Below are 15,902 nucleotides of genomic sequence, written 5' to 3' on the forward strand. Positions count from 1 at the left end.
TGGCAATATTTACTCGGAAATTTGTTAAATCCATTCAAGCTATATAATTAAATAAACATAAACTTGTTATCTATAATTAAATAAACTTATGAATTAAATCCCTGACGATATATTGTGCCGGCTTTTTACGCTTCCCATCTCTAACCAGGAATCGGTGTAGTACAAACAGTGTGACCAGACCTCCACCCATACAGTTTGTTTTTTTTTTCACACAGCACAGAAACAAAAGAATCGGCAATTTAGCCGCAGATCAGACGGCGCAAATCCCGATCCAGGATGAGGAGCGTCGAGGAGATCAAGGCGGAGTACCCGCTGCACTGGCACATCTGGCACAACGAACTGGAGCAGCTGCAGGCGGCCATCGACCAGGTGAAAAGGGGAGGTGGTGCTCCATGGGGGTGGGTGTGGCCGCCGGGGACAGGTGCTAATTGAATTAGCAGGGCACGGGGAAATGGCACTGCGATAAAACTCACCGATTCCGTCACCTTGCAGAACGACAAGGAGAAAATCGATCCCCGCGGCCGGACGCCGCTGATGCTGGCTGTGAGATTGGCCAATTTGCCATGCGTTAAATGCCTTCTGGCGGCCAAATGCAATGCCACCTATGAGCACGAAGGCTGGTCCAGTAAGTTAACCAAGACAAACACCAGAACAAACCCCACTAATTGCCTATCCGCCCTTAGTTGTTCAGGAAGCTGTCTGCACCGGCGATGTGGACATACTGACGGCCATTATCGAAGTCAGGGATCTCCAGCGCCATGTCCAGCGGGTGACGCATGTGCCTAAGCTGCTGCAGCATCTTCTAGATGCTCCCGACTTTTACATCGAGATGAAGTGGGAGTTCACCTCCTGGGTGCCTCTAATGTCGCGTCTCTGTCCCAGCGACACCTACAAGGTCTACAAGCGCGGAGCCAACGTCCGGATAGATACCACCCTGCTGGGCTTCGACAACAACACCTGGCAACGGGGCAATCGCTCCTACATTTTCAAGGGAGCCAGTAAGTTCAGATATACAAAACCATTTTTAAGATAAACGCCAAATTATTCCTATACTACCTATTTGTAGAAGAAACTGCCACGATGATCGAGATCGATCACGATACAAATGAAGTCATGGTGGAGGAGATGAGCAGCGATATCGGAGATATTGTGGCCATTCCACCAGCCTTGGGCACTGTGAGGGCGCGTCTCAATGCCCCGGTGATCACAAACAACATCGAGATGGACAAGATTAGCTTTGAGCGCAACAAGTGCGGCATATGGGGCTGGCGTAGCGAGAAGTCTGAGATGATCAACGGCTACAACTGCAAGGTGTACGGGGCCAGCAATGTGGAGTTCGTTACAAAGACGCGAATGGATCACCTTAGCGAGGAGCAGATCAAGGTAAGAAAACCTAAAATAGCAACATATTGTGAAAAGAAACTTTGGGTTTCTTTTTTTGTTTCTCACGTAAATTCTAAAATTAATTATAAACCTTATTACACAATGTACACTGTTTTTGTGCTTTAGAACAAAACAGCAAGAACACCACTCCATAGCCTGCTGGGAATTGCTGATGAGGACTATGTGTCCCCCACTGATGCCGCTGCGGCACTCAAAGATCGCGTAGGTTTCCGAACAGTTTATCAACTTTGTCTGAAATACTAAACAATATTTTGTTCTAGTCACCGTCGCCCCGGTTGGGAGAAGGTTCCAACGCCGGAGTCGAAAATGGTGGCCGAAACTCACCAGCTCCTGGAAATCATAGCAACGGAAGTTCCGCCTGTGCGTCGGGCACCAGCACACCCAAGTCTTCTGTTACCCCGGAGGAGTATTTTACTCAGGAGTTTGATCTTCACGGAAGGGATGTTGGCGGTCCCAAGAATCTGAGCACAAAGGTGCAGCGTTTTAGAGCCAACTTATGGTTAGCCGAGGAGCACCCCATTCGATTGCAGGAACAAGTGCTTCCCATCCTGGATCTCATGTCCACCATGGCCAGTCCACATGTGTCCAAGCTGAGAGACTTTATCACCATGCAGCTGCCTGCTGGTTTTCCAGTCAAGGTGGAAATCCCACTCTTCCATGTTTTGAATGCCTGTATTACGTTTGGAAATGTATTTGCTTTAACCACGGCCGTGGATCACGTGGCCACGCTGCAGGAGCAGGATCGCGTCACTTGTTTGGTCGATGATCGCTGCTTCGATATCCCGGCTCACTACACAAACAGGGGCAGCGATGTCCGTCGTCAAATTCCTCTCGATGAGGATGACATGCTGCAGTATGCCATTGAGCAGAGTTTGGTGGAAACAAGCGGAGCCTGTGGCGTGGACGCCCGGGACGACGACAAGGTGGACATATGGGAAGTGCTGAGGGGCCAAAACGTCGTGGGCTCCGATCTCCTGCCAGAAGATGACGAGCAGCTGCAACGGTACGTTCCTAGCATATTTTTGCTCTTGCAGAATACTTTTATGGTCTATAAGCTACTTAATGTTAATGTTAGTCATTCTGCAAGAGTTTGTTTGCTGAAACTGTGCATGATTTCGGTTTACAACCAAAACTAACACCTGTCAATGGTAAACGCTAGTGGCCACCGCTTATCCTCGCACTTACTGTCTCCCCATCGCCAGCAGTACGGGCGGTACTCGCCCTCCCCAAAGCACCAACCTCAGTCCTTTCCCCACTCGCAGCTCCAACTGGAGCCGCAGACACGTGGGCGATCCGCCTCGGCTGGTGCGCAGTTCAAAAACGATTTGGGCTACATGAAGAAGATCTTCAAGTAGCGCTGAATAGCCATTTCCCTTCTCCTTTCGTATTGCTAGTTTTGATCCAAGCTTTGTGTGTTCTTGTGCCCTCTTCTTGTATCAATTGCAGAGTCCTGCAGGAATCATTGCTGGGCGCGCATGCGAATCTGCAAAGCGGTTCGCCCGCCTCCGAGGACGACGACGATGGAGGATTCCGGTATGTGGATCCCGATTTGGCCATGGCCATGCGACTGTCGCAGCAAGAGCAGAGAAAATTCGAACTGGAGCGGCAGCAGGAGCAGGAGATGATCGAGCAGGCGCTGAAGCTCAGTCTGCAAGAGCACTAATATACTACCAGCAATTCCAAATTGAAGTTATATTGATTTCTAGTGTAACCTTCGGGCTAAGTTGTATAAATAATACCGAGTACTTTAAGTTACCCACGCATCCTTCTGCGCCCTGTCCTTGTTTTGAATTGTGATACAAGCGGGACGCAAGCGGGAAGCCGTCGCCTGGTCTCAACTCGTCCACTCGCAACCGAAGGATCCACCCTATATATACCATGTATCCAAAGTAGTCCTCGTAGTTGTAGCTTTTGCATTGTATCTGGTATCTATCAGATACTATCTTAAAATTAAGTGCGTGTGGTGACCGTGACCGGGATATGTCTTATATGCGATCCAACTGGTTAACCACATGTGTGCGTGTCCTTAATCTGTAACCACTAATCACCATTATCCGTAATTTATACCAATACTATACTACACTCACATCATGCGCATGCAAGCTGACACCTTTTTGTGTAAATGAAGAAAATATATGAAATAATCATCATGAAAACGGGCGTTTTTTATACTTATTATATTTATTAAGCACTATATACAAGTCAAAATCGGTACACAACTTATGCTAGTTAAGCAAACACAATGAAGTCTCAAAATTTGATTTGGTTTCTTCTACTCAAGATATTGCGCCTACGTTTCAATGCTACTTCCTAGAAAAGTGTAGTTCTGAAAACAGTAACATAAGCAGTCATATGCAAGCTGTGCTATCTCGATTGGCTTATCAGCAGGTAACTTATGTCTAATTAGAGTATATACATATGGGCTTGTTCGGGTTTTCACAGATTAAACGATTTGTTCGATTTGTAATTAGTGAGTAACTAGATTTTCTACCTAAATAGTGTTTGTTTAAAATTTGTGTATAATTCCGTATTGCACACCTTTGGTTAACATTCTAAAATAATAGAGTTAAGATATAGAATTGGTTGGGTTTTGATACATATATACGATATAAATTCCTAAAGACAAACATGTGAAAACCGAAACGAGCCCGATAAGTTTTACTTACAACTAGAAGTCATTCAGCTGGTGATCACCTCGTTAAGGTAAGTGAAGTGGCCGCCTTTGTCGGAATAGGGGTTCTTGGATCAGTGGTACGACTAGATGTACTTGAAGCACTTTTGCTTGTCGTGCGGGATGCGCGTCTTGAAGAGAATCGAGTCCGCCCGGTACTGGGTGTTCAGCAGAGGCGTATAGCCGAACACCCGGCTGAAGAAATTGATGCACTTGTGCCGCTCCTGGAAGTGGGTGTCATCCTCGCTGAGGGAAACGGGACAACCGGGGCAGCGGAACGTCCACCTGGAGGTTACTTTGACTGGTGGCTTCCTAGTTATGTGGGATACGAGGAAATTCATGGCAATGTCCTCGCAGTTCATGTACTCATCCACTTTGTCCCTAATCGCCTGTGGCAGATGGTAGGTGTATAGGTACAGGTAGTACTTGTGTACAAACGCAGCTCCTGTGAGCACCATGCTCAGTTCGCAGCTGTAATTGGAGTTGTAGTGCCACTGACCATTGGGATTACCCAAATCCCAGGCGTGGTAACGTCCTGGGAAGCCTACAACTCTATCGCGATGCTCTCGCCAAACACGGAATCCAAAGAGTATCTCGTCATGACGCAGATGGGCATCGTCGTCGACAGAGAGCACAGCCTCGGTTTCAATGACATCAAAAGGCAGAAATCGGTTGTTTAAGGAATTCCTAGGTGCTCGAAGGACGGCCACTGGTACTCCAATATCCGGCCATCTTAGGTCATCCAATGGTGGCTTGGGTGAGTTCCAAACTACCACAACTTTGTGCAGATACGGCAGTCCATACAGTCTGCCCAATGAATCCATTAGGACTTGTTCTCTTTCGTAAGTTAACATGACAATGGTGAACTGTTCCCGGGGGTAATTGCCACCCAGTGACTCGCCGAATTCCTTTCCAGCTCCTCCTAGTCCCTTGCCAATCGGACGAAAGCCAGTATGCGAGCCCATGAACTTGGCTTCCGAAGGCAACGCGGGATCGAAGGGCAACTGCGGGTACAGGTAGAAGGGATCTAACCAATCGTTCCAGGCTTCCTTCGCCTGCATACGCAGTATTGTGTAGTTTCGCCGGAAGGCAGGACTGGGATAGGGTGGCTCTATAGGCCCCAATGACTCTTCGGGTTCCGTATCCAAGCCGACAGGTGGATCGGATTTTAGGGGTATAAAGGTGCTGTTGAAAACACTTTGCGCTATAACTGAGGGCACTGGTCTGGGCGGGATGCCGAGGCGATCCCTCAAACTGGCAATCACTGTATCTACGGTGGCCTGCACAGAGCTCAAATAGCGCTCCCAGATGAGTCGTCCCTGACGGCGCAGCAACAGTAAATCCGCATCCTGAACTGCTCGCAGCAGGAAATGCAATTCTGTGATACGAGCTTTCGGAAGAAGTAGAGCCGTTCTTCTCCAATCCACAGTCTCGGCGTAAGGTAAACGCAGCTCATCTGCTCCAAGGATAACAGGCACTGCTCCGGTACGGAGGGCTTCATAAATCCTAGCTAGCATTAGGGTGGAAGAAACTCTGCCATTCAGCGGGGGTAAAATCAGAGAAAAGGTAGAGTCCTTAAGCAACTGGCGGCGCGAGGAATCCGAGCCACATAGCGTCCAATCCGGCAAGGAATCACCCTCCTGCTGTTCCGTCGCAGGCACGCACTGGAACTGCAGAACGAACTGATCTTGGGTAGCGCCCTTGGCCATGTCCGCCAGGTGCTCCAGAATAAACGCATCCAAAGGATTCAAACTGTTCTGTTTGGGCCGCAGTTCTCCTTGGTAGGTAAGCAAGTACTTCCTTCTGGCGGGCACCATTTCCGCGCACTCCTGCCACACATCTCCTCCAGGAGGACCCAGAATAGGGGGCACAATAAGGTCGTAACCCGGACGGAACTGTTCTCTTTCAAAAGCACTTTGCACCACAATAGCTCTCATGGTGTTCTGCTTGTAGAGCGGATTCGTACGATGGGATGTAAGATCTCTTCTCGCCAAGTTGAGCAGCACATGATTGCGTCCATCGCCGCCCCAATATGGCAGACTATAAAGCTTCTCCATGTCCACGGGGCAGTCATTTTCAAGCGTGGGCGTTGAGGGCTGCTGATGCTCCGCCTCTTGTGCCGCATAGCGATTGTTTCGCAATAGATCTTGCTCAAGAAGCGCCTCTCCCACCAGCACTAGATATATGCAGGCGTGCTTGGGATCCTTAACTATATGAGCATTGTAGCCCAAAGTCTGCTTTAGAGTCGTCTTCAGGAAACCATCGATATCGTAACCCTTTCGCTGTACGCTATGCTCATCTGGATCGTACAGGTAAACAGGAAATCCGGAGGTTAGACTGCAGCGGGAGTGATTGAAGCAGTTGTGCATTTCGCAGCTGGCCGCCATTCCTCCAGTGATGGGATTATTCTTTCTGGGCAGTGTGTTCGGTAAAAGTGAGCGTGGCAAGGCCAAATCCGGTGTGTTTCGCTGCACAGCCTCCCGCTGAGCCACCTGTGCCTGCTCCACGGAGATCTTGAGACGCTCCAGTTCCGTTTGCTCCCTTAGCAGTTCCTGTTTGAGCTCCTCGATCTTCTGGTTGTACTGGCTAATGTCCGATTGCAGCTTCTGGCGACGGGACTCCAATTCGCGCAGCTCCACGGACACGGTACTCTGCATGAAACGGAGTTTAAGGTGCTGGCTATGTATATATAAGAGTTTTTGGGTACTAACCTTGATTCTCACCATCTCCTCGATGCGCATTTTCAGATCTCCAGCTCTCATGGCGCTAAAATCTTCGTAGGCATCCAGCAGCGGTGAACTACGATGCATGTCCATTGGCGGAGCATCTTGCTCCACCTGGAAAATGTGATAGTTGTCAGTTGATCAATATTTAAAATATTATCTATGGTAAGTACATTTATTTGACACACACTGATAACGTTAGGAGATAAGCAAGACTAGCAACAACTTCTTTGTTTGAGTCTTATAATTGATTGTACAACTACAATGACCTACATAAGTAAATTTATAAAGAAAACTCAAATATTTAGTTTCTAAATATTTCTAACTTCTAAACATAAGTACAAGATACTGGAATTATTATTGATTCAACAAGTGTCATGTTTTATGTTTGTGTTATCTTTAATTTTAGAATGATGATCACAGTCGCTGTGTGGTGCTCCAGATATTCGAGTGCCCATCTCCACCGGAGTTCACTTCCGGTATGCGAAAGATGGAGAATGCGGAATACCTACGCTAAGGATGCGGTATGCCAGGCAGGAGACGAGGAACAGGAGCATCAGCAGCACCATGGGCAGTTTGTAGCGGCGGAAGAGCCGCATCCAGGATGTCCGGAATCCCATTGAGTTGCGGTTTTGGGCGGAGGATGAGTTTGGGGCACAGGCGTCCTTGCCGCCGCCGCTGCCAGTGTCCAGGGGGTGGTACGCCTCTCCGGAGTGACCGAGGTCGTACGCCGGTGGCATGGCATTAGTTTCAGCTCGCGATTCCACCAAAATATCTCATTTATTTACACTTTATCGCGATTGGAGTCCGTTTAGTTGGCAACGCGCTGCAGGGCTGCACAGCCACCGCTTGGAGTACGCATGCAATCGGCGCATCGATATTTATCGGCCGCAGCGCTCAGGCCGCCAAAATCGAACTATTCAAAAAAGTACAAATATGATAATATTCAAAAAAATCTTTAATCTTAAGTTTTACAAGTACAGTTTTTCATTTATTGCTGAGTAATCTTAGCAATCACTGCTGGGGCTGTAACATATTAAAATTGACGCCCAAGAGAGCAACATTAGCTAACAGTGGCTAACAGCGAAGCAACAGTTTTCTTTTAACAGCGGATTCAAAGCTCGCAGCAGTCGCATTTTTGAGCTGTCTTGGCAAAGTGTGTTTGCGATTTTAGTCGCATCCAAATCAGCGGTGCGTCTGCCTCGCCTCGCGGTTTCTAGTTTGAAATAGTTTGTGGTTGTAATTACCGGCAAAACACTTGAACCGATTATTAATAGCCGCGAAATGACTGCCAATTGTTGACCCCTTGTGTTCGAGCTTTAATTAGAAACGAAAATAGTTCCTAAGTGCACAAACAACCAATTCCGGATTTTAATTATAGTCGCAAAGTTACATCGATCATTCGCCGGAATCCTGCACGAAATACTCGAATATGGGTAAAAGCCTCTATCCATTTATGTATATTTACTGTCGGTGACATTTTCACTTTCTTTGGCCGGCCCATTGATTCTTTTCTTTGCTTTGGGCCTGCTTTTGTGGGCCGGGCCTTGAAAGTGAAAGCCAAACGAAAGGAAATTGGCAACAGGCGTGGGTACATTCCATCGATACCCTAACACTTAGCACATGGAGGTGCGATTTTCTATGTGCACACCATTGGTCATTGATAGTGGTCACTGGATAGTTTTCTATTTTTAGCTTACTCTTTCGCACTAAAACAGCTTATTCTCATCATCCTTGACATTTTAAATAATCAAATAAATTTCCTATATATACTATTGATCCATTGAAATAATAATTTAAATTCATTGATATTTGAAACTAAATCACCTATTCTACATTTTTTAACTTTATTGCCATATTTTATAAATTATAGATTTGAATCTATACATATATCAATTTAAGGCTTCAGAAGATAAATATGATGTACAAGTCAATCAGCTATCTATTTCTGTTCATTGATTAAGCCCTAACCAAATTCACTGTCAATTTGATTAGATATAACCCCCTTTGTTAAAAGGTCTATAGCCTCGCAGAAAAATATATTTAATTAATAACATTATGTGTGCCATTAATATTAATAAGTCAGTGAGTGCAGCAGGAATGCCAGTGACGTTCTAATCTTATTAGTTGTTGATAACCTTTGTTGGGTCCCAGTAGGTTAAGCTAATATTGATGCAAGGGATTAGTACTAATTATACACATGATTTTGAACAATAACTATACAACAGATAACACTTGCTTATATGTTACCTTTAGTTATGGAAAGCAATTCACATGGTATACTTTCTAGTCCAAATGGTTTAAGAACCAAACCCATCAATGTGTGTCAACTTGTTTTTGTGGAGGAGTAGAAACTTCCGCATTTCGTTCCCAATCAAGAGTAATTAAACTCCAGTTCGAGACCAGCAACACTTAATTGAAACTAGGCCCACCCTTACAGTCCAACGCCCTCCTTAAGTCGCTACAGTGAGGCCTGCCTAACGTGACTAAGACATAGTTTACTCAAAGCAATTGTAAAGTACTTAATACAGTAAAGTACTTAATATATTAAACATATATGTATATATATTTCATTGTGCTTTATTGAACATGTAGTGAATTTAGCTGATGGGAATTTGTGAAATTTTTACTGTAAATTATTTATATGTTCTACAGATTTGTTGTTTAATTGTATATTAAGTGCTCATCGACCTTATCAGATGTAGAAGTCAAAGCATTGGGGATTTTGAACTATGGCTTTGGGACAAATTGAAAGTCATAATCCATGGGGAACTTGGAATATAAGTTCTAAAAGCCAGACTGTATGACCGAATGACGTGTCGAGTGCTCCGGATTTGGAACAAGCGGCTTCGCCGGCGGCTTATCGGGGATGAGCGGTGTTCCGGGGGGGTGGGCTTAATTAGGGGCACATTCAGTGCACTGGCGGTGCGTGTCTTCCTATAGCTAACCCCCGCAGACCCCTGTCCCCGTTAACCCCCGAAGCCCCAACCCTACGACCTTTGGCGCTGGCAAGCGGTCGCTCGCAATTGCCTTGCCCACTAATGGCACATCCGCCATGGGCTTCCGCGGATCCGGACTTGTATTCCGATTCCGATACGGAATCGGATTCAGTTACCCCGCGGCGCCGAACGTAGCCGCAAGAAACCGGCACTTTGTGGCACAAACGGATAGTTGCGGATAGTTGGCGAATCCCAAGACGAATCCAGTAAATGCCAACATGCATTTGAGGATCCGTCTCACGTGTCGCAAGTATGAAATTTGGGGTAAGCACTTGTCGTTGTTGGTTGGCCCTGCACCGGTTCTGCTCATATATGTTTCTGGCTCGGATTGGATTGGATCAGTTGGGTTCGGTTGGTGTGTTGTGGTTTGCTATGTGGTGTGCAGTGGTGAGGAGCGTCTGGTGGCCTCCTTTCGAGTGATATGTGCGTAACGGTGCATCGCCCGCTGTGGCGGGCATTTTAATATCTGAAGTTTCGCTGGATGGCTGGATGGCCGGATTGCTGGGGGCTTTTGGAGGTTTGGGGGCCTTAAAAGCCCCACGCGGCGCAGGTGCAACCTTAGTCGAGTTCGGTGTGTCGTCGAATCAGTGGGTGTCGATTCGCAGGAGCACAGTGATTGCCAATCGCCATGTGTAAGCCAAGTGTTCCCAATTGTGTGACAAAGTATAAACAGTGCCAAAAATATGTTAATTTTACCTATTTAAAAACCAAGTGCGAAAGTGTAGCTAGAAGTACAAATCAACAAAGATTTTTTTTGTTTTTTAACTTTTAAAGGGTTAGTTGAGACTGAAAAATTGTATTAACAGGAAGTACAAATTAGTAATAGGTTTCTTTTTTTTTTGTAGACATATATTGAAATATTTGAAGCATGCATAAGTCGACTTATGTATTCAAAAATTAAAACTGATGATTCATAAATTGGTTCTTCATATGAAATAATTGAAATAGTAGCCTTAGTGGTTGGATTCATAATTTCGAATTTCAGATAAAAATATATTTATTTTATATTTCATTGTTTTTATTAATAATAGTAATTGTTATTAAGAAAAACCAAATTAAGACTATTTTTGGTAATTAACTTGTATCTTAACTAACCTGACTTATAGAAAGGAGAGCGGAAGTAACTAAATTATATACATAAATTATATACATAAAAAATAGAGGGAACATTATTATGGGAGGATTATCTTTGATCGCGATTGGTAAGAGAACAAATCAATATAAAAGAAACTTTGCATGATTTTGACGCATGTTTTTGTGCAAATTGCATGCAAAAAAAATATTGTTTTATATCTCTTCATGCTACTTGTTTCATGATAAGCAACGTTTCTATTGTGAATTCGAATTTGGTGTTTAATTAAAAAAAATAGTGCTAGAACAATTTTCGGATAGGATAAATTATCTTCATTATACAAAAATTAAGAATTTTACTCATGATTTAAAACATAAAAGATGTTTTATCGAAAAGATTATTAGAAAAGGTGTAAGTTTTAAATATATGTATGGTTATCATTAATTAAACATCTAAAATAAGATAATAGTTTTATTATAAAACTAGAATAATTACTGGCTATCTAACGGTAAACAAATCGAGCCATCGACGGCCTATCGATCTCAGGGGGAGCTTTTCCTGGAGCTTTTCTTGCGTTACCAGCATAGACAGCTTTTGCGATTAGACAGCTGATTAACAGGGTAAAACATGTGAGATGCGATAAATAAATGGGGGAAGTAGTTTCCCGGCGACCAGCGAACGTGAGAGAACGGGGCAAAGTTCTCGGTCTTCTCGCTTGCATGCGTATTATGGGATTGTGGCGGTTTCTGAAATGTTCGTCTCACTTGCCTTTTTGCCTCTTGGAAAACGTGTTTAACTAGCAAAACAAACAAGACAAAGTGCCCAACAATGCGTTCGACATTTGCATAAAAAAAGCAATCAAAACAAAAGCCGAACGAGTGCAGAACATGAATAAATACAAAAACAAAAACGAATTCTAAGCAGAGAACGATGACACATTATTGCAAATGCATCTGTATTTGTACTAGCTTTACTGGGAGAGAGAGAGAGAGAGACAGACAGAGAGTGAAAGTTTTTCCTTGAAAGCTCGTGCTCTCCGGTTTCGTGCTTTTGCTTTGAGCCGCTCATTCGCATTGTTTGCCACTTTGCTTTGTCCATTGTCCTGATCGTGTTGTTGTAATGCAAAGATTCCAATTTCATTTCCGTTTCCCTTTGTTTCAATTCTCTTCGTTCCGATTCGTTTCGCCCGCCGACTTTGAAACTCGGCTGAAACCATTGTTCAAGTGAGTATGAATATCGCAGCGGTGTTTACTGTATGTACCGTTACCAAAAGGTGACATTGGATAATTCGTATGAATTCGTATAATTAGTATGGGTAATAAAAGAAGGGGGAACGACCATTGAAAGGCAGATAAGATATGCGTACAATTTGGCCATTAATTTTGTTGCGTGTGCTAAATGTCATTTTTGACCAGAATTTGCTGAAGCATAATATTTTCTTGCAGTGTTCAATGGGTCTTTTAATAAAAATGTTTGTTCTTTAAATAAAAATAAGGGGTAACTTATCATACCATGTTCAAAAATGTTTTTATTTATTTATATTTAGCAACTACAAATAAGGAGTATTATAATATAATAATAAAACGTTTATTTGTACAATGATTTCCTTTTGGACTTATCTTTACGCACATGTTTTCATGTACATATGTATTTTTGCTATCTCTGATAAGCAGACAATCGGATATAACTTTCGTAAATTGAGCTGGCTTATCTTTCCAATAAAGTAATGAAATGTATACTATTATCATTGATTATTTAGAAAGGCTTCAACAAGCCAGTTGTGTTTTAGGGCTAAAAAAAAACAATATGTCTACACAAACTCAATATTATTCACTTGTGCCACTTACCACGCACATAACTCTATGCAATCGAGTTTTTTCCCATATCAGTAAATTGAGAAATGTGATACGCACAATTATCACACCCATTATCGGTGCGCTGTAATCACCCAAACTTGTGTCCAGTAGCGAAGCTCTTTACACCCTGTACGTCTATGTATTCGCAGCTCTCTCCTTCTTCTCCCTGGTCACTGGCCTGTATGTCCTGCACTTCTCCATAGCGCTGATCCTGGTCAACAAGGAGGTGCCCCAAACGCGCGGAATGCTGTATCCCAGGGAATCGGAGACGCGAGAGGTGCGTTCCCTGGACGGGATCTGGAACTTTGTGCGCTCCGATCAGGCGAATCCCACGCAGGGCGTTCGGGATGAGTGGTATGCCAAGGAGTTGAGCAAGAGCAGGCCCACAATCCCCATGCCGGTGCCCGCATCCTATAACGACATCACCACGGATAACTTGCGGGATCACGTGGGCACGGTGTGGTACGATCGCAAGTTCTTTGTGCCCCGATCCTGGGCGAAGGATCAGAGGATATGGCTGCGCTTCGGTAGTGTTCACTACGAGGCATATGTGGTGGGTACTCCAAATATATCCTAATACAATTAGATCGCATGATTAGGTCTCATTTTGTACTTACTGGTGCCTAAAAGAATGCAATGATGGGATTTTAATCACATTTTAATATAATTATATTGTTAATGAGAAATCTTTCATTTCAGTGGATAAACGGCCAGAAGGTGGTGAAGCATGAAATGGGTCACCTGCCCTTCGAGGCGGAGGTCACAGATCTCCTGAGCTATGGAGCTGAGAATCGGATCACCGTGATGTGCGACAATGCCCTCATTCAGACGACAGTGCCGCAGGGCAGGATCACGGAAGTGCCCAACGATGGTGGCATGACCATTGTGCAGAGCTACACCTTCGACTTCTTCAACTATGCGGGGATCCACAGGAGCGTGCATCTTTACACCACGCCCCGTACTTTCATCGAGGAGGTTGAGGTCACCACAAACCTTTCAAAGGATGCCACCAGTAGGTTATTTCGATTGAATTTCTATACTTTTTAATAATAATAATATTGTAATACTTTCAGTTGGTGAGGTATTCTACAGCGTAAGCGTGAATGGCAGCGCTGCCAATGAGGCGGATAATGTGCTGCACATTCAGGCCAACTTGTACGATAAGGAAGGCGTCCTGGTGGCGAATGCCACATCGGACGGCAAACTAGGCGGCAAGTTGCAGGTGAACCAGGTGAAGCCCTGGTGGCCCTACCTCATGCATCCAGAGCCTGGTTATCTGTACCAGCTGGAGATCAAACTGCTGGCGACCAACGACGAGCTCCTAGATGTCTACCGACTCAAAGTGGGAGTACGCACATTAAGTTGGAACAGTCAGCAGTTCCTGATCAACGGCAAGCCCGTTTACTTCCGCGGATTTGGACGACACGAAGATGCGGATATCAGGGGTAAAGGCCTGGACAACGCACTGATGGTTCGCGACTTCAATCTGCTCAAGTGGATAGGAGCGAATGCCTACCGCACATCGCACTATCCCTACTCCGAGGAGTCCATGCAGTTTGCGGATGAGCACGGCATCATGATCATCGACGAATGTCCCAGCGTGGATACGGAGTTGAGTTATTCACACACCTCGAGGGGATTTATTACTAATGCTGTTATCTTCGACTTTCAGAAACTACAGCCAGGAGCTGCTGGGCAAGCACAAATCGTCGCTCGAGCAGCTCATCCATCGGGATCGGAATCATCCCAGTGTGGTGATGTGGTCCATTGCCAATGAACCTCGTACTGGTAGCGTGGGTGCGGACTCGTACTTTGAGTGGGTACTTCTAACTTCTTTCCGATTGTCCTCAGTTTAATCCCATTCCTTATCCTTGCAGACTGGTGGCCAACTACACGCGCTCTCTGGATAAAACCCGGCCCATCACGGCGGCCATTGCCGTTCCAAACACCCAGGATAAGGCGGTAGGTAAAGAGTGCCTGACCTACAGATCTTGTATTATATACTACTTCCATTGCAGGGCCGCTCTCTGGACATCATCAGCTTCAATCGGTACAATGCCTGGTACTCGAATGCCGGACGTCTGGACATGGTGACCCAGAATGTAATCGACGAGGCCGTCGCCTGGAACAAACGTTACAACAAGCCCATCATCATGTCTGAATATGGAGCGGATACCCTGGAGGGCTTACATATGGTGAGTATGCCTTTCTCTTGACTTAAAGCTAAGTTAACTAATCCCTTCATGTTTTCCCATCAGCAACCTGCTTATGTGTGGTCGGAGGAGTTCCAGACGGAGGTGTTTTCCCGCCATTTCAAGGCCTTCGATGAGCTGCGCAAAAAGGGCTGGTTTATTGGCGAGTTTGTGTGGAACTTTGCCGACTTTAAGACAGCTCAAAGTGAGTGACCGTTACTTTAAAATAGTTATTTTATTCATAAAGTAACAATATTTTTTTTTTATTCAGGCTACACCCGCGTGGGAGGCAATAAAAAGGGCGTTTTCACCCGCGCCCGCCAACCCAAGGCGGCAGCCCATCTCCTCCGCAAAAGATACTTTGCACTGGGCAGAGATTTGGACCAATGCAGCTTCCCGGAGGATCTCTTCACCTACATCGCCGACCTTATATCCTAATAGTTAGGAGCACGTGGATGCTGCCTCAAGTATTCGGCCACTGTAAATAAGAACAACTTTATCCTTGGTCAACTGCATCTCGGACTTGCATTTTGACCCGATTTCCATTCCGCTGCATTGCCCTGTACAATATAAAATGGTTAGCTCTAGTTGATTGTATTTTTGTATGTATTTGTATGTTTAAGAGATTAAATGAAAGTGCATTATTTATATTTACTACACCAAACTTGGGATATTTTCATAGAAGAAAAGGTTTGAAAAGCAGCAAGTTTGCCGGGCAACTATCGATAATTAACGATGGAAATCAGCTAGCAGAATGTTAATGCTTGTGCTGTAAGCAGAATGTTACTGATTGTGCTGTTAGCAGAATGTTACTGATTGTGCTGTTAGCAGAATGTTAATCACTGTGCTGTTAGCAGAATGTTACTGATTGTGCTGTTAGAAGAATGTTAATCACTGTGCTGTTAGCAGAATGTTAATAATTGTATGAAGTTTATAATAGGCTATAAAGGTTTTTCGTTTTCTTTAGTTAACCAACCCAAATTTA

The 15,902-nt window shown here is 44.7% G+C and overlaps 3 protein-coding genes across 7 annotated transcripts; 2 read left to right on the plus strand and 1 right to left on the minus strand.

The window, feature by feature from the left end:
- Positions 1–155: 155 nt before the first annotated feature.
- Positions 156–3,167, plus strand: LOC6530984 (ankyrin repeat domain-containing protein 13D). Of its 2 annotated transcripts, none has more exons than XM_015197301.3 (7): positions 156–369; positions 493–625; positions 684–998; positions 1,067–1,383; positions 1,510–1,605; positions 1,665–2,407; positions 2,564–2,926. In XM_015197301.3, the coding sequence occupies exons 1-7, from the start codon at positions 277–279 to the stop codon at positions 2,757–2,759; spliced, it is 1,893 nt and encodes a 630-aa protein (XP_015052787.1). In that variant the 5' UTR covers positions 156–276; the 3' UTR covers positions 2,760–2,926. The 2 variants fall into 2 exon arrangements, with proteins under 2 accessions (XP_015052787.1, XP_002091822.2); XM_002091786.4 differs by having other exon boundaries at positions 157–369; positions 2,851–3,167.
- Positions 3,168–3,566: 399 nt separating this feature from the next.
- LOC6530985 (exostosin-3) lies at positions 3,567–7,635 on the minus strand. The gene is made up of 3 exons (XM_002091787.3): positions 7,311–7,635; positions 6,787–6,912; positions 3,567–6,726 (listed from the first exon to the last, which is right to left on the minus strand). The coding sequence occupies exons 1-3, from the start codon at positions 7,536–7,538 to the stop codon at positions 4,162–4,164; spliced, it is 2,919 nt and encodes a 972-aa protein (XP_002091823.1). The 5' UTR covers positions 7,539–7,635; the 3' UTR covers positions 3,567–4,161.
- Positions 7,636–7,973: 338 nt separating this feature from the next.
- Positions 7,974–15,581, plus strand: LOC6530986 (beta-glucuronidase). Of its 4 annotated transcripts, none has more exons than XM_015197302.2 (9): positions 7,974–8,234; positions 12,875–13,278; positions 13,425–13,737; positions 13,799–14,336; positions 14,398–14,541; positions 14,603–14,687; positions 14,744–14,920; positions 14,984–15,122; positions 15,189–15,581. In XM_015197302.2, exons 1-9 carry the CDS (start codon positions 8,231–8,233, stop codon positions 15,353–15,355), a joined length of 1,971 nt encoding a protein of 656 aa, XP_015052788.1. In that variant the 5' UTR covers positions 7,974–8,230; the 3' UTR covers positions 15,356–15,581. The 4 variants fall into 4 exon arrangements, with proteins under 4 accessions (XP_015052788.1, XP_002091824.1, XP_015052789.1 ...); XM_002091788.3 differs by lacking the exon at positions 7,974–8,234 and adding an exon at positions 9,911–10,061; XM_015197303.2 differs by lacking the exon at positions 7,974–8,234 and adding an exon at positions 11,518–11,622 and having other exon boundaries at positions 12,929–13,278.
- Positions 15,582–15,902: the final 321 nt, after the last annotated feature.

This window comes from Drosophila yakuba, chromosome 2R (genome assembly GCF_016746365.2).
Source record: "Drosophila yakuba strain Tai18E2 chromosome 2R, Prin_Dyak_Tai18E2_2.1, whole genome shotgun sequence".
Lineage (NCBI taxonomy): Eukaryota > Metazoa > Arthropoda > Insecta > Diptera > Drosophilidae > Drosophila > Drosophila yakuba.

Coding starts and splice junctions, on each gene's coding strand:
- LOC6530984 (XM_002091786.4), top strand. CDS start 277: ATGAGGAGCGTCGAGGAGATCAAGGCGGAGTACCCGCTGCACTGGCAC. Junction 999..1,066: donor CTACATTTTCAAGGGAGCCA/GTAAGTTCAGAT, acceptor ACCTATTTGTAG/AAGAAACTGCCACGATGATC. Junction 1,384..1,509: donor TTAGCGAGGAGCAGATCAAG/GTAAGAAAACCT, acceptor TTTGTGCTTTAG/AACAAAACAGCAAGAACACC.
- LOC6530985 (XM_002091787.3), bottom strand. CDS start 7,538: ATGCCACCGGCGTACGACCTCGGTCACTCCGGAGAGGCGTACCACCCC. Junction 6,913..7,310: donor TGGCATACCGCATCCTTAGC/GTAGGTATTCCG, acceptor CACATTTTCCAG/GTGGAGCAAGATGCTCCGCC. Junction 6,727..6,786: donor AGGAGATGGTGAGAATCAAG/GTTAGTACCCAA, acceptor CGTTTCATGCAG/AGTACCGTGTCCGTGGAGCT.
- LOC6530986 (XM_002091788.3), top strand. CDS start 10,016: ATGCATTTGAGGATCCGTCTCACGTGTCGCAAGTATGAAATTTGGG. Junction 14,542..14,602: donor GGTGCGGACTCGTACTTTGA/GTGGGTACTTCT, acceptor TTATCCTTGCAG/ACTGGTGGCCAACTACACGC. Junction 14,688..14,743: donor CAAACACCCAGGATAAGGCG/GTAGGTAAAGAG, acceptor CTTCCATTGCAG/GGCCGCTCTCTGGACATCAT.